A 25,686-nucleotide genomic window follows, 5' to 3' on the forward strand; every position below is an offset into this window, starting at 1 on the left:
GTGAATGTGTAACTCTTTCAAAACCTCTCTTGTTTTCTGCTGAGAAGTTTGGATCACAATGCAGCACTTTACTTGTGAAAATTCACCTGCATCTAAAACTTGGAAAAAAGGTAGAAGGGAGGGGAAGAATACGGGAAAAGCATGGGAAGATGGTGCAATCCCCCTGGAAGAAAATGTCTCTGAAATTATGTTTAATTTAGTTTAAGATTCTGAGAGGCATTATACAACTTCTGGAGCTGAAGTGCACAATCTTTTAAGGCTGATTTAACTGTATGGTTGTAATCTAGCTGCTTTAAAAACTTGTACTCAGACAGACAAGAAATATATAAGTTCTAATTTAATAATTTTTTAAAAGTACATTCAGTGGCTCTTGGGCAGATGAGTGAAGTTTCTTAGAGTGTTTCATCTCTCATTTTGTTATGCTTAAATACCTTTCACCTTTGATGACTGGCTTGACCTAAATTGACATCTGAAAAAGAAGCTCAATATCAGTGCATAAATCTGTGATAATCACCACATCATTACACAGCAGCACCTTTTGAAGGAGGAATTGTGAAGCTGCTTGATATTCAAATCCCAGCAGAAAGCTATTAACCCTTGTTTTATAAACAGATTTAAAACACCACTTTTAAGATATAAAGCCAACAAGCTAAAGTAAAACTGAACTATTTGAAATGGGATTTTGATGTACATTTTGTTAGAGGTCTGGTATCCTGAAATCCAGATAAAGGAATGTAAGTTTGTGACGAAAATTTTTTCTGGCACGGTAAAGACTCGATTCTTAAGTCAGAAAGCTCTGAGCTGTTCTGCTCTTTTTCTAGATATGTATCTCTGTTAGGAAATAGGGAGAGTAGCATTACTCTGAATTTATGGGGAAATGACGTTAACATCTATATGTGAAAGCTGAGCAAGGGTTAGTGGGAAAAGACACCCCCGTTCTTAATGTACTACTGTCTAGAAGGGGCTTTCTGTCATTACAGGGTGTACAGCCCCTGAAAACTATGATAAACTTAGACATTCAAGATGAAAATTATCTTGAATTTTTTACTCATTATTGTCCTTTTCCCTCCCCACAACTGTTTCTTTGAGGGTGTTCTCTCATTCATTTAAAATAATATTAATCAGGCACAGAAATAAGCCACCACTGGGATCTTTATTAGAAGTTTTATCATGCACTAGTTGTTTGAAATCATGAGATCTCAGAACATTCCTCCAGGTATCTACTAAAGTACATCTTACAGCGAATGTGGAAGCTCTTGCTTCAGAACTGTGTGAGTACCTTCTTTTTTTGGGCAGGTGTCTAAATCATTAGCTGATGTTTTTCTCTCTCATTTGTATAGAAAGCCGTGAGAAATACACATCACAATGCATATGTAGGCATAGTATAGGATGTCTCAGGTTGGAAGGGACCCACAGGGACCATCAAGTCCAACTCCCTACTCCTCACAGGTTTGGGGCATAAAGAACTGGGGCTGAACCCTGTGTGTACAACACAGGTGCAATTTGCTGGAAAATGTCTTGCAGGGGCATGGGGTGGTTTTGTGTGCATGTATGAGCTCACATCATATCATGACCAGTTCTTGCATGTCATTTTCTTATCCCTTAATTGCAGTCCTTGTCTTAATTTTCATTACATTTCCAAGTAACATGCTATTCCATATTAAACCCGACCATGATAGAGTCCAGATGAGCAAGACCTTGTTTTCAACTTGGAGGCAGAATGGGAGCTGGCAGCAGCAAGTGCAACAAGCTGAGCTAAAGGAGACTCGCGCGTGGCGTCGCTCACTTACCGACTGCCTTCAGAGACGCGTACTTGTTCAGTTCTTTGCCTGGGGGCTGCTGCTCATATGGGTTTGTGATCTGTCCCAGGCTGGGATATGAATGTTGATGTGCCATCTGAGGAAGGAGGGGAGATGTTGGCATGACATTATTCATCTGTGGTGGATCTGTATTAAAGAAAATCAACAAGCATTAAGTGAAGAGTAAATTAGTCTTAAGGTTTTCATGTCATTATTGAGTACAGATTAGACAGAATATGCCCTGAGATTTAATGCAACAAAACAGTGTTTATTACAAAGTGGGAGTTTGAGTACAGCAGACCTGTACTGTGAACAGTTAATGGAATGATTAAAAGCTGACAAGTAATTATGGCAACACACAACAATTTTTGTATAAGAAGGTCTTTGAACTAAAAAATAGGTTTTCAAAACAATTAAACACCGACAATACTGAATTTGCTGCAGCATTAAGATACAAAGCAAAACATGGAGTTTGTTCCAAGTTAGACTGAATACAGGGCAGTAGAGTGGTTCTCTGCAGTAGAAGAGCCAGACTCATTTAAATTGGCTCAGGCTGCTGCACATTCACAGTTACACTGCTTTTAAAACCCGGAGCAGCTTTGTTATTTGCACAGCATTATGTTGTGTTCTGTAGACAAGCATCACAGTGTAAAATGTGCTTTTTTGCCTCATGACTATCATTAGATGATTTCTTCAAAGCACACACTTTGTCCTCATGTTTTCTCCTCTCCCCTGGTGTTGGGTATTGTAATATCATACCAGGATCATGTTTTCTGTAGCAGACGTACATAAAAACAGGAGCTAATCATTGTTTATGTAGAGTTTTAGCCACCACTAACCCTATACCCTTTCTGAAATTGATTTGTTCCTTTTTAGTAGAGAATACAGCCTGTATGCTTTTCTTTCTAAGATAAAATTTATTTGTTGTTTCTAGTGCTCAGTTCCAGCCTCTAAAACATTTGATCATAATTGTATGCTGCATTCAATTTGCAAACCTAAATTTCAACAGATTTCAACGTGGTCAGTGTATCTTTTTTGCTGAGTCTTTCATGTATTTTGAGATACTTTCAACTGATTGACAATTCTAGAACCTTCTCGTGGCTTCTGCAATCACAGACAAGCACATTTTTCTCCTGCAATGAGACCATGGTGCTGTCCTGGTGACAATACAGTAACTCCCACAGCATCAAGCATAGCGTAGAGATCATGTAGACAGAAAGCTGGTCAGCTATGGGAAAGGCAGTTTATTGTGATGGATGGATTGGACCATCCTCCAAGTGCCCACAGGATCTGGCAGGAGCCAAATATCCCTGCAGTTTGCCAGGATTTTAAGGGAATTGAGCCACCTGGCTTTCCACAGCTCATTAGTAAGCAGGAGCTTTGAAGTCAGTTAACAGATTTACTGCTGGGAGAGAAAAGAAACCAAAGGTGTTTTTTGACTTCTTCCCAGTCTCTGGTGCCTGGTGCAGCCTCTGCTGTTCTTGCTGGGGCTGCCCCTGCCCATGCAGAGCTCTGTCCATCCCATACACCTGTACCTAAGGTGGGAGGGACCCTGAGGTAACGGGACAGAAATGGTACCAGTGCTGTCATCTAATAAAAGGATGCTTCTTGTTTCTGTTACTGATTCTTAATAAGGAAAAAACAAAAATGAGAATCTTTTCTGTTTCAGAATTCCCCAAAAATCTATTGGAACGCTTTTCGAATCTTTTTTGTAGTTTACCTTGAAAGGGTAAGTTAGTTAAGTCAGCAATTTCACAGAAACAGTTGTTTTAAGGAATTGTTATTTTGTAGTAAGTAAAAATTCTCAGTATGTTTCTGTTCAGTTCTAGTACTGGCATGTCTGAGGCAACTGAGTGACTCTTGGAGCAGGAGTTTCTGCAATCCTATACCATTCCCATTCCATCTCTGCAGTACAGCTGAGGAGAGCCTCTCAATAGAATGGTTTGAAGCAATGAATAGCTGACCAGTTTATCCAAACCATTCATACCTTCCAAATATCTCTCTCCTCTGGCTGCATCTGTGAGTGCACTTTGAACAGGAATGCCAGCACAGCTGTATCGCAGTAAAGGGCAGCACTGAAGCTACCAGCATGAGTGGGACCTTCACTGTAACAAAACTGTCAACTTTTTAACCCTAGAAAGTCATTGATTTGTCTTCTGAGTAGAGCTAAATCAGTACTTCATGGATGCTGCTGTTATGAAGTTCCCGTGTGGCAATTATTATTCAATATGTCAAAACATCATGATTTCACTGCGTTAAAAATATCATGAGCACCACACTCACTGCTGAAATGACTTCCAGCCATGGAGACTTCTAAAAACAATGTAAATAAGGTGTAGCTAACTAGGACTGGTTTCTGTATGTGTTTATTACTTAGACATATCAGTTTTATTCAGTTTTATTCAGTCATCTCTCTAAACACAGTGGAGAAAGCTACCCCAAGGATGTACTGGGGAAGATGAACGAGGTGAACTTGTACTTTGTCCGAGTGTTCAGTGACAGACTCTGCTGCTTCTCGGTTGCTGGGTTACTGATGGTGCTGTCATTTTCTCCCCTGAGTGTTTACAAAGATGTAAAGAAATATGTTTTCAATTTCTAGATCTTCTTTGACTTCTCTTCTGTCTTGTTAAAAGCCCAGAACTCTTCTAAATTATGAATTTCAAGTGAATTAAAGACAGTCATTCTCACACTTGCCACACTGAGTAACCGTGCCCCTCACGCACAGCCAGATGCTTACACAAGACTAAGTCATCACATAGGAGACACAGCTCAAATTACTCATTCAACTGGCCATTTGCACAAAGTGAATTAAGCAAAAAGCCACCTCTGGCAAAGTGCATTTTGCCATATTGAAGAATTATTCCTATTTATAAAGAGGCTCCCATTGGAATGAACTCCTAAGTCCTACAAGAGAAATCTCAGCTTGATATATACATCTGTCTGAATCTGAATTAAACTACATTTTAGTCTAACTGGCCATTGCTGCTGAATGTTGCATGTGTTCACAAGCTCACTAAAGTATGTGATCTGATTACTTACCTTTGGTTTTCTAGAAATAAGTAAGCAAATGGGACACTTGTGTCATTTTCTCCCCATGTATTTAACATAACTATGTGGGTAAGTAAATTCACGTGTATTTGGATGATACTTAGGAAGTGTTCATAACTGAAGCAGCAGTGGTGCAGTGTAAATTCTGCAGCAGTCTGGGCAATGGGCAGTGCCAGGCTAACCACTGCAGGAGCCCAGAAAGCTGTGAGCAGCTGGGAGGTTTCGGGCAGCACTGCCCTACCTTGGGGCAGTCCACGTTTAAAACTAAAAAAGGGACTGGCCTCAGAAGTGTCATCTTATACTGAACACTCCTTCAGTCTCAGCAATACAGAATAGGGATTCTCCCAGAAAATAAGACATTTGTCTACAACTAATTCACAAGATGTTCATGCAAAAGCTGAGATTTTTTTTTTCCTGAGGTTGGAAAAAATAGTAATTGTTACAGTTCAGGGAGTAAATAGTAATCATTCAGGTTCTTCAGAATATTTTGGGACTGATTTCAATTGGAAGAACGTTTAACCAAAAAAATCCCTACCAGCCTTACCAGTGACCCCTTATGCCATGTGAAATTCTTTATACTTAGAAACCAAATATTCTGTGATGGGTATTTGCAAATAGCTGCTTCACTGAATGGGGACAACTTTAACCCGAAAGCTGTGGCTGTGCTCACAGATTATTTTTGGCAATGTGACACTGGTATTGTCCACCACAGTATTCCATGCAACCAGCTGCACTGTGCCCCTGCCAAGTTATGTATTTATTTTTAAAGCAGAGAGTATGAACATCACAAAGACTCAAAAAACTGTTTGTGCCACAGCTTCTAGCATGAATAATCAGACCTGATTAGCAATGGTGATATTGTAAAAAACCTGCAGTATTCCCAACCTATCTTATTTTCTGCTGAAGCGAGGAAATGCAATGCCAGCCTGTTCCCTAACCTTCTGAAACTTTGAGGGGTTATTGTAGATGAAGTGTTTGTGGTTTGCTCTCTGTCTTCCTGCTACCAGCTCAAAAGGAAGAGTTTGAAATATGCTGGAGCTCACCACACACAAGTTAGATGTCTGTTGGGCAGAAAATGAGATAGGGAAAAAAGGAAAAATTTAAAAGTTCTTTTTATGCTGGAGTGTTTTAGACTGTAATTCCCTTAAGACCTCTAGGTATAGGAATGTGCTGGGGGACACATGGAGAAGAAAATAACTGGAAGGAAGCTGCACCAAGACCAGTTTATAGCTAGAGAAAGTGAGGTTTATGTCCCAGCCACCAATAGTGAGCCTTTGGAAATGTCTGATGCATTGCTTTCTGGTTACATTCCCAGTAGCTGACAAATATTGATCATTACCTTATCTCTTTACTACCTTAACCTATATCTCAGCAATTGAAGATATTACAAATAACTATTTACTGCATTTTTCAAGTGAAAATGCTTGTTGGCACCCCTCTCTGATTGTGAACTTGGGAGTTAGTTTAGTGAGAATCAAGTGGCAATAATGTTATTAGTCACTGTAATTATTCTGCACTCTGTCCAATTTAGATGGTGTTACATCTGATTTATGCACTTCATTCAGGAACCAAGCAATGGGCATGTCAGCAAGTATTAAATACAGATAAGAACTCAATGTAAAACCAATCATAGTTCCATGTATGAATGGGGCAAAAGCCTCAAAGCTGAGTGGTTTGATTTCTGCATTTTCTATAGCATACACTGTGCCTTCACCTAGTTTGATTAATCTTGTCAAGAAGCTGCCAGAGCTATGGGAGACTCAGGGTTAGAGGAAGGGCTGTGAGGAGGATGCAGCAATAATGAGCTTGTTCAGTGCTTCAGAGCCAAGAGCCTGCCATGGGCATCCCTTGAGCTCAGCCACTTCCCTCCTCCTCTTCAGCCATGGGAGGGTGGAACCTGCTCTGCACAGTGGCCTGGGGATTCATTCCTTTCTGTACAATGAAGTCAATGATTCAGTGCTTGAGGACAGGGAAAATGAACAAACTCCATAGGCACAGAATGGAATCTATTAGGAAATGAGTGGTTACAGGCATCAGGAAAAGCACAAATGAGAAAGGCAATGCAGTAACAAAACAGGAGAGGGTGGGGGGAGGCCAGGAAAGCAGAATGAGATTTTGCTGTAAAAGCCACCTGCAGACACACATACAAAAGAAATGAGAACAAGACAGACAAAAGAAGTCTGGGAAGTCAAAGGGGAAAAAAGAGAAAATTCAGAGCAAAATATAATAATAGCTGAGCATTTTCAGATACTCAGGAGAAAAAGATATGCCCTGAACTAGCTAAAATTGAAAATAACAGTTATGAAAACAGGAGAGAGCTGAGTGATTAGAGAATATCAGTATAAAATTGCTCCCCTCCCATCCATAACTACACTGACACAAGAAGCATATTTGCCTCTTTGTTCTTGAGTCTAATATACTTAATCATAACACCAGCTCATCCAACTTGTGAATCCATACTTGTGTTCCTACAAGCTTCACCAAGAGAAGCTGCAGGTGCTGTTTCTGAAAAATCCCACATATGATGAAGACTGTTGGATTTTAACAACATGACTATGGCAGTAAAGTAATACCTTTCTGTTTCTTCCTTCATAATAAGACTGTTGTCCATTCAGGACTCACTATTGGAGTGACACTCCAACCTTTGCCCTATGTATTTGCTCTTTCCTCTCTGTAGGTTGTCCCACTGCAATTGAACTGACCCTCACAGAGGTTTTGTGTTTATGCATTTTCTTACACCTTTATAACTTTAGTATTTTGTTGCAATGCCACTATCATTGTCTTTATTTACATTCTTTACCCCTTACTTCAGATTTGTATTAAATGTTGTATTTTAAAGGATATCCTTATCCACCCAGCCCATCAAAAGCAGGGTGTTGTGTCCATGAGGCAGTGCAGTTTGTGCACACACTGACACCCCGATGTGTGTGGTCCCTGCAGCTGAACAGCCACTCTCTGCCCACACTAAATGTGTGACAGGAGGCTGTATGAGCCCAATGGTGCTGATATGCAAAACAGTCTCTGAGAGGTGTGTGCTTATCCCATACTCCTGGGGCTATTCCCAGAAACAGCAAAACAGGTTATGCCCAAAAACTTATAAACTTGAATCCTTTTGTTTTTATTTGCTGTTACAAATATCCATGGCCTTATTCTCTACATAGTTGAAAAATGGTATTTCTGCTCTTAACAAATTAATGGCATTCTGCTGCAACATTTTCCAGTCTAGAATAAGGCCTAAACTGAAAAGTATTCCTCTCATCTAATCTTAATTTCTCTGCCTTGCAATTTAAGTAGTTCTATATTTTTGCAAGAATGCTTGCAATCCAGCTTCTTTATCATTCATTATTTTAAATGCTTTTTTACCACTTTTCAAATATTTGTCTCTTCTCTGAAATAATAATTTCACTACTTTCAGTCTTTCCAATCTTTGGTCATTTCTGCTGCCTTTTCTCAAAGCTTGTAGCCTTGCAATGCAACTTCTGGGATGAGGTTCTACCCTCAGTAATCCACAGAGCTCTGTTGTCCTGTATATCATGCTATCATGTAAGTCATCCCTATATATCTTTGTCCCTTAAGAACTGCACACTTTTTTGTTTTCTCATCAGTGATGCACAAGTCATGTGAGTAGTTGTCTTGTCCCTAAATGTGATAGCTCTGAGACAATACATATTTTTCATGGCAGTTTATGCTAGTCAGTGATCTGTTCTGTCTCTGCACCATATCACAAAACATTCTTGTAACACAGACAACCTACCCTGCTAATCACAATCACAGAAAAGATCTGAGATGATTGGGATGGCATTTCATTCAGCAAAAAAAGATGTTTCTGTTAATGGAAGTGACAGTCTACAGTACAAATGCATGTCACCAAACATACTGACTGATGCCTCTCTCTGTCCTAGCAAGTCAGTGTAGGACTCAGTCCCATCGTGTTGGGATTCTCTGCGGTGCCACTGAGTGCAGGAGTCTCTCAGCACACCGAGCTCTGATGTTTTATGTTTCATATTCACTTCCTGCACAATTAACCTCTTGCTCTGCTGCTGTGTCCCATGGTAAATATTGTGTGGTCCTTCACACACAGATAACCTCAGTGGCTCTCTGAGGACAGGCTTTGCTGTCCCTGCAGGAGATGCAGTTTCACTGTCAGAGCGGAGGCACTGCCCGTGGTGCTGGGGCTGTGCTGGCAGGTGGAGGACACCCAGCCCTGCTGTGAGTGGCTGTGCACCAGCAGGGAGCACAGTGCTGGCTGACAGCAAAGGAGGGACAGCATGGCAGCTCTTGGCACCTTGATCTCATCTGAGACACCCATGGACAAGGTTACTGTGGGTGCAGTCTTCGTGAGGAGTGAGAATTGTGGTAGGGAGATTCATGAGCTCATGTTCAGAGACAATGCCTTACATCTGGACGTGGGAAAGAAGGTCGAGGAGGCAGCTCTTAGAATCCATGCTGCTCTGCCTTTGGTGCTTATCTTAGGAGGAGCTGATTTTCCTCTGGCAGGAGAGATGAACTGCAGAGATGTATCAGTCAGCTGTGTAGTGACAGTGCTGCTGTTGCTCAAACAATGCCCTATGTCACTTTCTAAATGGCTAAATTCCCAAGTTTCCTTCCAGTGCTGTGGAATTCTCTACTGCTGTCAGATGAAGGCACTCTACACTACACTCAAAACCAGATGGACTACTTCTATCTGAAGTGAATATGAGGACAGCACTAATTTTACTATATAAATCCTCCTGCCTCCACACATCCTTCAGAAACTTACCTATGTGAAAGTCAGAGATTGTATTTCTTTTAATAATGATATAAGGGCTGGGTGAATGGGTGGGAGTGGAGCTGAAACATAAAAGATAGAAAATCAGTAGCAGTATGGCCAAAGAGATGTGAGACTCCACTGCTGTGTCCAGCCAGGGAAGAACACTCAGTGTTCCTGTAAATGGGCCTTTTTCTTACTGAATGTGCTGCAATAACTTTATGTTTAAATCTATGGGAATTATATATGTGTATATATATATATATATATATATACACACACACACATATATGTGTAAGAATCTTATGTCTGTGAGCTCTTCTGAACTCTTTGTGACAGGTTGCAAATGGGGAAAGAGGCAAGTGCATCTTTGTGTATCAGTTAAAATCAAGACCTCTAGACTGAAGCTTCCCAGTGTCTTCTAGATGCAGGCTGTGATGCTGTGAGGTGCTGAATTCTCTGTGGTCACAGGGATTTAGGAGGTGGGGCCTTCATCATGTTTCAGGTTTGGGCTCCTTGTTTCTGGTTAGGCTCCAAGTGTGTAGGAGCAGAGTTCTGTGAAATCAGTTGGCTGTTTTACTGCCATCCGAGGAGGGTGGGAGTGGAATATCACTGGCCTTGTGACTAAACTGGCTGGAAGCCTCTCTCTTCTGCTTTTCATTTCCCCTGGGCTCCATACTGTACCATCACACTCACATCCTTGTACTATTTTCTGGGCTCTTGCTTTACAAAAGAGCTGCAGTCTGAAGTTGGTTTTCCATGTAGACTTTTATTATGTGGCACCGGATCTCCTTTTATGAAGGTTATTTTTATGTCCTCCGGAGGTTTGCTTTTCCATCATAATTACTCACAACCTGACAGATTTATAATCCTCTGATAGGATTTGTGACATTGTAATCTTCTCTACCACTACCCACTGTGGCTTCACAAACAGAGGATTATAACCTCTAAGGAGGCAATAAGCAGATGAACTCTGGAGATATCAGGACCCTGCTTTCGTATCAATTTCCAGTTCTTGAGTTGTGGGAGGGCAGGGAGCAGTGCTGTGTTCTCACTCCTGCCCACGTTTCTGGTTTTCTTCATATTCTTTTGCCTCAAGTAGCAGAGTTGAGAAATTAATTAAACCCACCAGTTATACACACTTCGAGCATTGCAAATATCCTTAGCGATGCAAATTAAGAAAAGATAAATTCAGCAAATTTGACTTACACAACAGAATTATTTTTTTTTGTCCAGATGAATGTTCTTTATATTTTCCCTTAAGATAACAGTTCTTTTACAAATCAAACACTCCTGTACCTTTCCCCAGAAATAAAGAGTCCGCTAAGATGTACCAGCCAGCTCAGATCTGTTGTTTTGACTGCTTTGTCTTTCAATGAAATTACTTTATTTCCAGCAATTAATATACTTTAACACAAAGGGAAAGTGCTTGTCATTATAACATTATTCTAAATATTTGTATGCCTTGTTTATTGTTTTCTTTAACTGTAATGGTTTGAATACATTAAAAATTTCCTTGCTTCAGGCATCCCACTCATTTGTCTATTACCTATCCATATACCATGTAGTAACAGTTTAGAAGGAAAAGACCAGACAGTATAAAATTACAGAAGCCAACTTTGTGCCTTTGTTATTCACTGTTTTGTCTAAGCAGTAAGTTAGCAGTCCCTTGCCTGTAGCTTTTGGGTAACAAATTCCCTGCAGGATTCTCACATCATTCAAGGGAAAAGCAATTAAGAGTAAGATTTAAGGAAGAGTTAAAATAGGGAGGAAGTTGCTCTTTGTTGTTTCTATTCCAGACGGCAAAGGTGGAGGACAATTTCTCTAGTGAATTATCTGGTTAATGGGAGACTTAAGAAATATTTTGCTTTAATATTTATCTCACCTGAAGCACATCCCAGTGTCGTCTTCTGTCCTGACATACCTGGCCCAGCATGGAAATGAGTGTGCTTTTTACTTTCTGGCATAATGTAATTTATTCTTTTACAGTCTCTCTAAAGAGGAAATTCTGTCAGGGACTACAGTGAAGCTGTAACATCCAGGTATGGCTCTCTCCTTTCCCAGCCCCCATGTGCAGGCTCGTTAATGTCAGGTTATTAGTCTCTGAAGCAATCAAAAGCTCAGAGAAAAAAGACAGACGGTCAGGGAAGAGTTAGAGTTCTGTTCTCAGATAAATAGTCATAATTTGTTGTCTCTTAAAACAGCAGAGAACAAAATTTATTGCTTATGAAGTAGGTTACATGTCCTCCTGTTGCACAGACTCACTGGAAATTCAAATAACTGGCTTTTCAAAGGATCATGACTATTCCTTGTGCTGCAGCATTTTATGTATTTTGAAGTCTCAGCACCACAGAATGAGTGTTTTAATTTTTCTCACATAGAATGATTAGAGGTTTCAGAAATCCAGCCTTTCTGAACACATCTTTCTTGAGGTTTGGCATTTCACGTCTTCTCATATGTCTCGTATCTTGCAGGATGTCTACTTAATTATGCCCTCTAATATACAATTTCTTCTCTGGCATCAGCAGAGTTTTGTTGATCCATTTTTGTCTTCAATCCCCTAAAGCCCAAAAATCTTTTATGTCAGACTGCTCTTCACAATGATTGCTCTTAAACTCATTTAATAGGAATGCACCTTGTGTTTCACTGCATGTTTTAGCTTTTTACAACCTTTTGAATTCCAATTCTGTCCTTCAAAATCTTTGAAACACCTTCCAGCTTGATGGTGTACACAAATTTATATATGTGTATGTATATGTATACCAGTATATGTACACTGTCCCATTGTTCTCCTCATTACTGAAAATACTGGAGGCAGAATAAATTACTACAGAACTCCATTCACTGCATCCCTCCACTAAAAAATAGGATCATTTAGAATTATTCTCTGAAAGCAGTTTTCAGACAATTTTGCACCAACCTTTTAGAAACAGCTTCTGAAAACCTATTAAAAGTCAGGAATTTTTTATATCTACAGCATTCCCCCATCCAAAGGGCCTGTTACACTGACATGAAAGGGAATTGCTCAGGTTGAGCTCCATTTATTCCTGAGAAATCTGCATTAGTGGTTATTCATGACCATGTCCATTTCTATTCCTTTCTCCCTTCCTTTCCCTTGTCCCTTAATTAATGAATTAAATGAATACTAAATTATTTTAATTGTGTTCTGTTCTAAGGCTTTACAGCAAACCTTGGTTTTGAGTGTTTTACAGAATTTCATCCATTGAATGAATTCTCAAAGGTAATGGCACATGGTGGGTCCAAGTCCTTTTTCCCAATGTGAATCCTTCTGGGCCATCAAGTAGAAACAGAGTATAATTTTTCCAACAGCTCTTCAAAGCTGCCCCTCTTTTCCTCAGGTGTGATCCCTCATCTGTTTTCTGATGTCATTTTTTTTAGTTTCTTGAAATGGTTGTTTGGTTTTTTTTAGTGAATAGTGATGTCCTCCCTTCCAAAATGGACAATTCGATTCTTTGAATCTTTAGATGTTAATTTCTAACAACTAAAAATAAATATTTTTTTAAGTAGCATTTTAGAGCCCTATGTATCATTGTCTTTTAATCAGGGCCCAGCCTTATCTAAGCAGGCATTTATATGAGCCACAGTAATTTGGATTGGCCCTTTATGTAGAATAATATCCTAACATTTAGCTGCTTAGTTATGGTGTGTTCCACATTGTTATTGCAATAATTTCTAGAGTTGAATTATTTTCTATTTACATAATGTTGTTTTATTCAAATATATGCACAAGAGTTTCAGGGGAAAATAATTAGGCGAGACAGCATCAGACAAATAACTCTTTTTGAGAAAGAAAATGAAGTCTTTGGTGGGGGAGTCTCTCTGAGACTAAGCCCATCTCATTTGCTTTTGGCCACTGAGGTGAATCTTCAGATCTACCACCGCAAGCAAAGCAGAGTGGCTGCGTGCTGTGTGGGTAAATTCAGAGCTGATCCGTGCCCAGCTGCTGGTTTCTAAAGTGAATCTGGTCCAGCCCCGTGGCTGTGGTTCTCGAGGCCCCTTGAGCAGTGTCTGACACATCTGGTGCCCCCAGGGGCAGCCCCAGCCCTGCAGGGCAGGAGGCTCCTGCTCCCCCCGGTGCTGCTGGGGGTGCAGCTGCTCAGCCCGGAGCTCCTGCTGGGAGCTCTCCACGCACCCCATCCCTGCTCTAACACTCATTTACCCACAGATGTTTCCTCCTGCAGCCACTGATGACATTTCAGCAAGAGGTAAAATAACACTGTTTCATGCTTAGGCACTAGAGACAAGAAGTAATAGAAAATGAAGAAACGGATTTTATAGTACACATTCCTTTTTGCACCTAAAATTGTGGATTTCAGAACGTGTTCTGAGGAACAGGGGACAAATATCTTTCCATTTCCCCCCTTCGAATTACCACCCAGGCATTTACTAGGGGAGAGGACTCACTTTATATTTTTTATTTGAGTTTATATTGCAATTTCTAAAGGAAATTAATCATCTTAAGAATCATTCCAAAGTGTGACTTCAGCCTTCAGATTATTTGATTTTCTCTACTGATGATGTACATATCCTTTTGAAGGAAGTGCCAAGTAGACAGGAGACTGGAGGAAAAGGAAGACAGAAAATCTTGCCATAATTGGGACATAGGCAATCCTGTATCAACAGGAACTTTCTATTCCTACTTAACATTTCAATAATGATCCCATTTTATTTTGAACCTTCAGACTTAAAAGACAACTGTGAGAGCTGCTGCCTCTTCCCCTGTGTTATTTTAGGAACCTCTTATGTGTAATTTCTGTGATCAATAACCTCCCTGCACATACCCTGACGTGCAGCATAAAGATGGCCTAGTTCTATTTTTGCATTTTAATGGCCTTTAGCAGAGTGACACCTCTACTCTTAAAGAACAATGACGAATATATGTCTCAATAAATGGGAAAATCTTGCTGCTTTGGAGAAGCAAATTTCAGCGGCTTTTAAACGTCTTCCCTCACCTGAATACACGTTGAACCTGTCCACCCAATTGCAATCTTTTTGCCAATATGCAAATATTTTCTTCTAAGTAGTCTTCACTGAAAAGCATTATCAAAATAACTGCAGCAGGCCAGGCACAGGTTCCCTGTTCCTCTGGGAATGAGGCTTAACGGGCTGCATGATCATGGGCACGTTGCACAGGCCAGAATAACACTGAGCTGACAGGAGGAGGAGGCTGGAAAAGCCTTCACCTGTCCACTGATGGAATCAGGATGGATTAGTGCTGCCAGGCTGAGCAGGTGAGCCCGAGGGCACTGCCCTGCTGAGAGCTGAGAGGTGCCACAACAGGTGTCCTTGTGGCTGTGCCCAGGAGCTCTGCACGGACTGCAGCCAGGACAGTTCTGCTGGGTCAGGGTTCCAGGGCTGAGCTCCTGCCTTGTGCTGCCTCCTCTCATCCTGCCGTGCCAGAGGGAGCCCTGACACCCACAGCTCCTGCTGCCAGGGAATTGTACTGATCTCAGGCTTCTCTCAAAGCCTTTCCTTTTGTTTTATTTCTGTTCTTCATTAGCCTAAGTTAGACCTTTTCCTTTGTCTTCCTCCTCCCTGTGATGTGTGCTGGGAATGGCTGCTTGGCTCTGGGGCATCTTCAGCCATGTCTTCTCTTGAGTTTATGGCTGTCTGTGCTACTGCCCTCAAAAACATCTGCAAACAGTTGCCTCCATAAACTCCTTGTTGAACAGTTTATTTTCTTTTTTCTGGAATTAAAAAGTATTTATTCCTGAAGTCTCTCTGCTAGCGGGTTTTTGCTTTTATGGCCGTTATTTTCTTAACTATTCTCTTTGTTCTTTTCTCTACTTCAATACAAACTCATATATTGAATAATTTGTAAGCTGAGGCAAAAGTATAAAAATATAGATCTGATATTTTGAAAGCTATATTAATTCATGTGAAGTTTTGATCAGTGCTCAGGCTTTACTTTGCTCTTGGTGGAACTGGCACTTTTTGAGAATGGCAGAATCAGAGAAATTTAGAACATTTCTGAAGCTCTGTCTGAACGTGTTTCATGAACACCTACTGTAATGGAGTTACGCCAATATTTATAAACTGAATTTCAGTAGTTCAGCACATCTTCAGTAGTGGTACCTCAGTGCTGCTCAATTTACAAATGTGCTGCTGCTGAATTAAATTCACAGTACCTTTTCCCTCCTCAGCACAGAACATTGTCTGTGTTTATTTGCATTTTTCATGACCAATGTGCCTCATCTCACACAGAAAACCCGTACCCCAATGAGCACATCTCACCCCATCCATCTCCTTGACCTTCCTGACAAGACCAACTTAATCAGTTTCTCTTTCAGAGTTGTGTTTTATAACATCACTGAGACCAACAACTCTTTTCACAAAAGCCACTGAATAAAAATGAGTTGTTAAATTAACTCTCAGTCCTTGTAAATTAATATGGGTTGCTTTTGCACTGAAGCTTTGAAGGTGGGGTGGTTGTTATCCCACAACATTTCCCTCAGGTCTGTCTTTTATTAAGCCACAGGAATTTTATTTCCAGTCTGGAATATAACCACTCTCACTGGTGTCTGTATTCATGCAGTATTATCAATGTACCAAGGACTGATTTCACTGTCTTGGGGATTTTTCTTTTATTTAGCTACAATCCAAATAATAAGCTGTTGTCTTACAGTGCTTTACTTCTCAGCAGGGGAAGTTGGATGGGTTTACAGAATGTAAGGAACATTTCAAAACTGGACCTTTTCCCTCCTGATGAATTGATACTCAAACAGAAATGCTGGGTGTTGGGTTTCAATAATTTGTTACAGTGCCACTACATCAAATTTAAGTTCTTCTAAGAACCATGATTAGCTGCTACAAAATGATGAATTGGGGACTGCTGATGATGCTAATTAACAGTGCTTTTGAACCCAAGTGCATCTTGGCAGGAGAACAACACCCGGGACAGATTTTGAGTGTCTGCCCAACAGTACCTGCCTGAAGTAAAATGTATCAGAAGTCAGGCTGAATAGGAGACAGTTTATAGTTTATAATACAATCTCTTCTGTCATGTTTTTCTCCTTATTAGCTGGACTGTTGTCACCCACTGGTCTTTGACAGTGCAGTTCTTCATCCAAAAACTAAGTACAGGCCCAGAAGGAAAAGTAAAATTGGTGCTTCTATTCACAGACATTTCTAGTTATAACCCATTACTCTGCATACATTATTTTTAATGGATTGCAGAATGCCTCTTTAGCTTTCTCAGAATGTCTTCCAAGAACAAGGCTTTGTGGACTCCTGCCAGGCACACACACACGTATGATTTGTATGCTGTCCTTTTCTTTTATTGTTGGGAACAAAACTGTCTTGGCAGCAGCTTTGCTTCTCGGCCTTCATTCTTGTTTTGCTCTAGAACTCATAGAAGCCAAAGTCTCAACCTTCTCTGCCTTAGTGTCAAATACAGGCAGGTGCTCAGGGCCCTGTTTTCTGGGAACTTTCACTTATGACAGGTTAAATTACCAGTCTCTGAAAACTGAAATTCTGGGCACAACATCATCAACAGGGTCTAAGCGTGGGGTCAGGTTTTCATCCCTGGGACTGTTACCTGCCTGCAGGGCTTTTGCTGCTGGGCAAGAACCTTCCTGCTCAGCTGACTGAAGCAATGAACTCTTTCAGTGTTACATAGATTATTGGGAACACTTTTCCATGCAGTCCTGTTTTTATTTATTTATTCCTGATGTGCTAAGAATTTGCCAGGCAGAAAAAGGCACAGCCCCTGTCCTAAGGGGAGCCTGCTGGAAGCTCTGATATTTGCATGCCTGTGAACTTCCTCTGTGACCAAAGGCAATGTCCTTGTATTAATGTATTAATTCTGTCAGAACTATTGCTTCTCACAGCATGGTACTGTAAATAATTTCTGTTTACAATAATGGATCATTACTCAAACTTCCCACAGAAACTGAATATGCTGTAAGTGGTTTTCCTAATTTACCTCCTACGTTAATCAATGCTACCTCAGGAAAATTCTCTTTGTATTATGTATTTACAGCCAGAAAGACAGTGGTTAATAGTTCGTTTCCAGTACAATAACAGATAAATAGCAATCATTTTGTCCTCTATATCTTAATTATCGATTTTTAGCCCACGTTTTAATCTTTTACATGGCATGTCTATGCCCTATTAAATGGTCATATTTCACCCAGGGATCGTTCTTGCTGATGTGATACCTTTGCTTGGTTGGTAGGGTAACCTGCCTCTCTTTCTCCATCTTTCATAGGAGCAAACAAGTAGATGTTTAGTTAAACAACTGTCATGGACTCAGAGTCCAGTCCCTCAATTCCCAACTCCACCACAGTGACTTTGTGTGCTCATGGTGAGGTCAACAAAAGACTTGCAGTGTTAATACACCAAGACTGGTCTTTGGAAACACTTCCTATACTTCTGCCAGCAGGGATTTTTTTGCATTTTCAGTTAGAGAATTGCTATAACACCAAAAATAAAAGACCATTTAAACTAGTCTGTACAGACTTTCTGGGAGATTGTGTTTGCTCATTGCACTGGCCTGGCAGAACAGATTCCTCTGTGGTTGGGAAACTAAGGATTAGTATGAGGCAGCTTAGTAGGAATGGTTTCATTTTCAACTGGAAAAAAATGGTTGAAATGTATATGGTGATATCCTATAGCCTTGTTTTACCAAATAGTTGGAAACAAAAATCAAGTTAGACAACGTTATAATCAAGGCAATAGCAATAATGGCTCCAAGAGAGATGGATCTGCCATTCTATGACAGTACATCCAGTGTGGAGCCTTTCCACATCCAGTACAATCCACACAAAATGTAATATTGTAGCCAGAAACTCAGATGTCTGTATTAGAACTTATGATCTTAATGCACAGAAAGCACATGGACAAGTAACCTCAACAGCAAGATCTTTTTGATTAAATTTTGTATCTGCCAGAATCACTTATATCCACAGAGAACCAATGATGTTTTGTTATCTCCTCTAGTGCTGACAGGAATTCACATCAAAAAGTCCCAAATAAATGAAAAAAACTCTGAAACAGAGTTTGTCTTTCATTAAACACCAGCTGTCCTTGCAGTTGAGAGTGAGGGACTGAGTATAAAAGGTAAAGAGCATTACACACAGACACAGGATCAGGTGTCAGAACAAATTCTCCCCTGAACACTCTATCTGACTTATGTTAGGGTTAACAAATCCTCAGCAATCCTAATTTCTTTCAGAAAATTGTAGGAGTAAAAGGATTATTTACTTATATGCTGTACATACTTCATTGCTTGTTCTGGGTATTAATGGTGCAATATTTTCAAGTTCTGTGCAAAACATGGAAATTGGAAGTGTGTCCAGCTTCTCCGCATGTTTTTATTAGGTTTTATTTAAATGTTTGCAACTCAGATGTGTATCCAAGCCATAGCAGAATTCTGTGGTTTGCCTGCTATCAGCATAAGCTGGAGAAAGCTGTACCACTCTGACACTATTGTCCCACAGATAAATACTGTCAGAATTGCTCCTTGTGTGTCAACAGTTATTGCATTGATTGAAATAGATTGTCAGATCTTTCTCTCTTCAAATTGGAGACAGACCCAGAAGGCAGATAAATATGTGCTTAACTGCCAATTATGAATCTGTTTGGCATTGGCAGGACTAAAAAATGTAATAAGACTTTCCTGTCTCTCTGTTTGAAATTCAATAAGAAAAGAAGAAAGATTTCTCTATTATGTTGTGGGTTTTTTTTCTTATGGGTGGATGAGCACCCTTTGCTTAGCTCTTTCTTTTCACAAAATAATAGAGGCTCAAAGGGCATTTCTGTAATTTATTATACATGCATCAGTCCACTTGACTAGAGATTGGTGAAAGAACCTGACCTTTATCATGATAAAGGGAATATAAGTGAGGAACAATTTTGATGTTGTCGGCACTCTCTGTCTTGTAGGTTTGCGTGAGCATGTATTTGTTTTAGAATGATAACTGTTGTCACTTCTGGGCAAGGTTTCCTCAGAGAATAATCCTTGTTCACACTGATACTTGGACTTCCTACTGTGCATTTAAAACAAAGGCTTGAGAGGTTTGCTCAGCTAAAGACAGTTCTGCTTAAACGTGCCCAGGTGAGGGCAACAAAGCTGCCAAAGGGGTGGGAGGTGTCCTGTGACAAGCAGCTGAGGACTTGGGACAGGAATGCTGTGGAGAAGGCTGAGAGAGCATCCCGAGAAGGGGACACATGGAGAGGGAGGTGCTGATCCCTCCTCCCTGGTATGCAGTGATGGGATGTGTGGGAATGGCTCAGCACTGCACCAGGGAGGCTTAGCCAGGTCCTTAGGAAGGATTTCTTTACCAACAGGGTGGTCAGCCACTGGAACTAGCTCCTTAGAGGGGCAATCAATGCCCCAGGGCTGTCAATGTTTAAGGGCATGTGGACAATGCCTTTAATCTCCTTTAACTTGGTCAGGCAGTGCAGTGATCACTGCACTTCCAACTGGAACACTCTATTCTGTTCTATTTTTTTATGCCAGAAGTTGAGAAAGAGACAATGAATTGAACAATTAAATTCTGTTTTTTCAGAATTATTTTCCTTCTGTAAGTAAATGACACGTTCTGTGCTTCAGGGTATTAAAATCACAGGCTTTTCTGGGGAGCAAAGGTGCAAACAGGAGCTGTGTTTGTAATGAGTGAGCTATTCTGCCAGCAGCAGGTTGCTGACTTTCTTTTCATTTTATACCGGTTTGCTTGGGGAGCCACATCTCTCAGCCTCTGATATCATATTGTGTGCGAAACAATAACACAAACAATGTAAAAGGGGGAAAAAAAGCACTGCTTTGCATTTTAAATCTGAACCTGTAAAATCCCAGCTCAGTGCAGGGGCACATTTGAGTGAGAAGTCTCTGCACTCAGATATCTCAGCAGGACAGCTGTGTCTGGGACAGCCCAGCTCTGGTGCTTCCGAAGCCAAACCAGTCTGTTCCTAGCTGGAGCAGGTACTCCACATAATCACCTTGTGCCTTTAGACACATCACTCTTGTAGACTCCTAGACCAGTTGAGGACAAGAAGGCTCAAGAGCAGGCTTTAACCTGTATTATTTTATTTTTCATATGGGAGCCATCTGATGAAAGTGCTTGAGCACAACGTATTAAACATCTAAAGCCATCCCACACCATGCTACTCTGCAGGTACCTTAGTCTTTTTCTGCCTAAAGACCACATATCCTCAGTCTAGTCCCTGATGGTGGATCATTTTCATTGTGTAGGGGGTTTGGAGAAAACCCCAGGTTCCAGCAATATGGTTACAGGAACTGCTGTTTTCAGGATTCAGCCCTTTGCAGTTCAACCTTCAACCACGCAAGCTGATTATGCAGGGAAATAGCCAAGATTTCCATGAGACACTGGAAAACATGTTATAAAATTTTAATATATCCTCCTCCAAATAGCTTTCGTTCATGCCTATTTTTAGGGGGAATTCAACTAAGCATTATCAGAGCCAATATCAACAACACAGAACGATATATCTGTACAGAGCCGTAAGAAACAGCACCTGTTAGTAACCTAAATCATTCTATCATTCTTGTGTGCTATTGGTGTGATTGTTTCCAAGAACAGAATGGACAGAGATGTGCTAAATCTCTGAAGTCTGGGTAATTATTGTACGTCAGCAGCAGTTGGTGTGAGCCAGGACAGCCACCCACTCCTACACTTGGAGCTGTGTAAGACTAAACGGGCATAAATGTGTGGATATATTGTAGCCAGTGATTGTATATGTGCCTGCTTCACAGGAAATCTCTATTTTTACAGTGGAATGTTATAATCATTGAAAGAATTGAAAAAAAAAAAAAACACGCACCAAAAAAACCCAAAGTAACCTTGTAGAATTAAAAATACACAGCCTGGAAAAGAATTAAGGTAAAACAACTGGTTGTTTGGGAAGGTCAGCCACCCTCTCAAGAAAGTCAGCTGGATATGGGGTGTATTTTTTTTTTCTTGAAAGCACCAAAGCTAGAAGTGTTATTAAAATATAATAATTCAGATAAAATACAAAGAAGTATAATTTATGTTTCATTAAATTAAGAATTCACTTTTATTCCCCAAAACACTTGAAGCTAAAAGAGTCTGTGCAGAGACCTGAAGCCCTGTGGTAAAACTCATGGCTTAAACCTAATGAGTCTTGAAAAAATAGTTCTGATTTCAAAACAAAGTACAACTAGAAGAGCCTCTTGAATGTCAACTAACTACAAGTATCATAATCGTCATGCAGGAAAAATATTGAGTCTTAATTCTAGCTATGTAAAATTATATCAAATTCAGTTGTGAGTTCATTTTTTCCTGTGGTGGTATTGGTAAGATGAAAAATAAGCAGAAATAAATGTCTGTGGGCAATTAAATTATAATTGCTGCTGGCATTAATGACATCTATTATTCATGTGTTTTTTGCCCACTCCTAAATAGCAGAGCATTATGGGTATTTTTTTGTTCTTTAAGAAGAGTAAAATGAGGTCTAAATATTTAAATATTGCAAATTTGTGTAAATACAATGTTTTTCTCTCATCCCAAGTCTTCAGAAACAGACTACTTCACAAGTCTCAAAGAATGCAGTTGTTTATCTCTTGGTTCTTAGTGTGAAATCCATTGGCTCTAGTCCTGAACACATTAAAGCCTGTGGCAGCAGGCCTGAGTCCCAACAATGGGCTGCTCTCAGAAGAGTGGGTTTGCAAAGTGGATTTCCTGATGGAGACAGGAGCCGAGCTTTTGTGGAATCTGTGATTTGGAGCCTCAGCCAGAGCTGGTCAGAAGTGCTTGGAGTGGAGAGTGCCGATGTGCACGGATCAAAGCAGCCAGGGCAGTGTGGTTTTATCCAAAGGCTGATGAAGAATGGCCGTGGTTTGGAGGCTCTCTGCGGCTCTGGCAGGGCTCAGCCGAGCACCTCTGTTCCCTGCCCAGGCTCAGAGCTGCTCTCAGCTCCCTCAGCCTCTGCCACACATCTGAGGAGCTGCTGGGGACACGGCTCCAGCTCCTGGCTGCTGTGCAGGGCACCCATGTGGCATTGGGATTTTGGCTTTCCAGTCTGCAGCTCCTCAGGACTTGGCTGCCCAGCTCCACAGCTGTGTCCGTGAGATGCAGGACAGCCAGTGCTGGACTGGCCTTCTGCAGGGACTGCTAAAATACTTCGTTTTCATCCAAACCAGAAACAAACCAAATTGTGAAATTTCAAAACCCTTTCAAGCACAAAGCATAATCTGCTCCCCTTATTTTATTGCTCTAGGTTGTACCTGTAGTAGTGTTTTCTTGTCATAGTAAACACAGAATAAAAGGAAGCATATTCAGTTGTTAATGAGCAATAATATGTATTCAGGATTTCTCTGTCTTGAAACTACTATCTCCAAAACAAACCAAAGTGCAGAACATATTCTCCTGGAAAATGCATAAGCAGGAAAAAAAAAAATCATATCAACAAAGTTGCAAAATCTCTTGAAAATCTAGTTACACTAGAAAAGCATCCTTCAGCAACCGACGTTTTAATAGAAAATAACTCAGTATTCTGCTGACCTTTACAAGTTTAGCCTTTATATAGGAATGAACTGTTTGAAAAATGTCTCTAATTCAGTTGTCACAAACAGGCACACAGAATGTGCTTGATCTGTTTCATGAGCAGAGGCTTCATTTTGATTTTTCTCAAGCACCAAGTTTGGTCTTATGCTGTCTCCCATAGTTCTCAGCTGCCTGACCACATCTATTTCCTCACAAACAAAAGGCTCCTTGAAAAAACTACATATGTGACTGAGATAATGAGGATGATAATGGAAAGTAATCTTGGCAATTATTGCAGCTTGCACACCAAAAAGCAGACCCTGTCTCATTTCCAGGAATCCCACAGTGCCAAGCTGCTGGGGGAAGGAGGAAGGATCCAGAATGCTGCTCACACGCACGTTCCATAGATCCAGGAGGGAGAGGGATCCGTGTGCTGACAGGCAGCAGCAGTGGAGTGCCTCTGCACAGCCAAGGAATGAGGCATAATGAGCAAACATTTATGACCCACGGAGCTCGGTTAACAACAGCAACCCAGACTCCAGCTGTAGCTGGTCATTATGTAATGCCACTTGTTCACCCATTTGGACTCCTTTCGAATCAAATTGAGCTCCTGCTTCATAGCAGCTAGCAGGACAAAATATATTAAATTGTGACAGAGGAAGGAAACATGAGGAGTGACAGACTGTCTGATACTGTAAGCCCTCAGACCAGCCAGGCCTCCTCCAAGCAGAGGATGACAAGGATAAAGATGAAAGGAACTAAATATTTCGAATCAAATTTTACTGAAAATGTGTGAAAGGACATGTAAGGACCCTGTTGTTATTAGAAACAATGTCATTAATTGTCATTAGTTATTAATGACAATAATCAGCAGAAAAAAATGCCATGAAGAGTATTCTAAACCAGGAACTGACTTTCTGAACAGAACTGAATTTCTAGAATTAATTTTCTAGTTCTATTTATTACCAGTTCTTTTCTAAAGAATGTTTATTATGTAGGTGAGAAAGTATAAAAACCCTGTTTCTGTATTTTCTTAAAGGCAAAGGTATAATTGGACCATTAAACTTCATTACTTTTCTGGAGCTAACGTAGTGCTCCTTTTGTGGTGGCCACACTGCAGTGGTTGTTTACAGCTGCACTTGCACATCCTGTAGGTAGCTGCTCTGAAATGTGCTGTTCTCAAACCTGCTCCTCTGAAAGCTGCAGTTCTGAAACGTGCTGCTGCACTCAGAGATGGGGCACGCCGAGGCAGGAGAGGCACTGACTGCCAAATGCTGCACTCTGTAGGCAGATCAGCCGAAGCTCCTCTCTCCCCTCCTGTTCCATGGCCAAAAATGCACCAAAGGTTGAGATTCTCTTTGTGAATGGAGCAAACAGGTAGCGTCTGTGGCAAGTGGGATTTATTTATAGATTGTGTAAACGTTCCCAGTGGATTCTGCCCTCACGGGAGCCCTGTTCAGACACGGGCCCGCCTGCACCTGGCAGGGTGGCTGTCTGGGTGGACGGAGCCTGTGAGCCCGCTCCTCACGCTCAGGGCAGACCGGGGGTTTGTGTTGTGTTTGGCAGAACTGTGCACGGAGAGCCAGAGTTCTGGGAGCAGAGGAAGGGATTGCCAGGTTCCCCGAGTTCTGGGAGCAGAGGAAGGGATTGCCAGGTTCCCCGAGTTCTGGGAGCAGAGGAAGGGATTGCCAGGTTCCCCGAGCCCGGCGCTCCAGAGCCAGCCGGGTCCCCGTGTCCCACACGAGGCCAGCCGTGGCAGGAGCGCTGTCGGAGGCTCGGCAGCGCTGGTGGCTGGCACAGAGCACTGGAGGGTGATTCATTGTGCCGGAGAAAGTTGTGCACGGCTGCCGAGGCTGAGTGGGAAGGGAGCCAGCTGGGCTCTTGCTGCAACTGGCGTGCTCCAGAGCATGAGCGTGAGTGATCTCGGTCGGGTCACAGGCACTGTAACAAGTATTCTGCCTGTTGCAGTGAGGTGGAGGCGCGTTCTGCCCAAATTCCTCCCCCCAGCTCTATCTGAGAGGAATGGGGAGAGCAGCGAAGGGCAGAGCTGGCACCGCTGGCAAGGGGCCCCAGCGGGGCCTGTGCCCGGCCCATGCCCGGCAGCGGGGCCTGCCCTGCCCCGGTGCCCCCGGCTCCTTCTCCAGCTGGCAAGGGGCCCCAGCGGGGCCCGTGCCCGGCAGCGGGGCCCGTGCCCGGCAGCGGGGCCTGCCCTGCCCCGGTGCCCCCGGCTCCTTCTCCTGGCTCAGCTCCTGTGGCTGCTGCGGCAGGGAGGCAAATGCAGCTTTTCCAGCCCTGCCGGGGCACTGTAAAGAGCAAAAGGCTCCTAAGTTTGTCAGAGATCATATTTTTTGCCCTTACAAATAGCCGATGGGAGGCAGGGAAGAATGGCATTTATCTGTCCTGCATGTTGTATATTTGAAGAAGCATTGTATAAAGGCTGCTGGAAAATACCTTTTTTATTTCTTTTTTTAAATTTAGTTTCTTTCTCTACTTAGCTGCAGGTTTTTATATCCAGAATTGAAAACATTCAGCTCTTCACAAAATGACCTTTATAAAAAAAATATTTAAGGGTTTAGGAGCATAAATCAAAGCCTCTCTAATTAAT

General features: G+C 41.5%; 1 protein-coding gene across 1 annotated transcript in view; it reads right to left on the reverse strand.

The window, feature by feature from the left end:
- The window catches only part of SHISA9 (shisa family member 9), a 177,600-nt gene that overhangs the window by 17,691 nt on the left and 134,223 nt on the right, over positions 1–25,686 (reverse strand). The window contains exon 3 of the mRNA XM_041401800.1: positions 1,791–1,946. Coding sequence (XP_041257734.1) covers positions 1,791–1,946 — 156 coding nt within the window. The remainder of the gene's footprint in view (positions 1–1,790; positions 1,947–25,686) is intronic.

Source organism: Onychostruthus taczanowskii, unplaced genomic scaffold (genome assembly GCF_017590055.1).
Source record: "Onychostruthus taczanowskii isolate IOZ18803 unplaced genomic scaffold, ASM1759005v1 scaffold19, whole genome shotgun sequence".
Lineage (NCBI taxonomy): Eukaryota > Metazoa > Chordata > Aves > Passeriformes > Passeridae > Onychostruthus > Onychostruthus taczanowskii.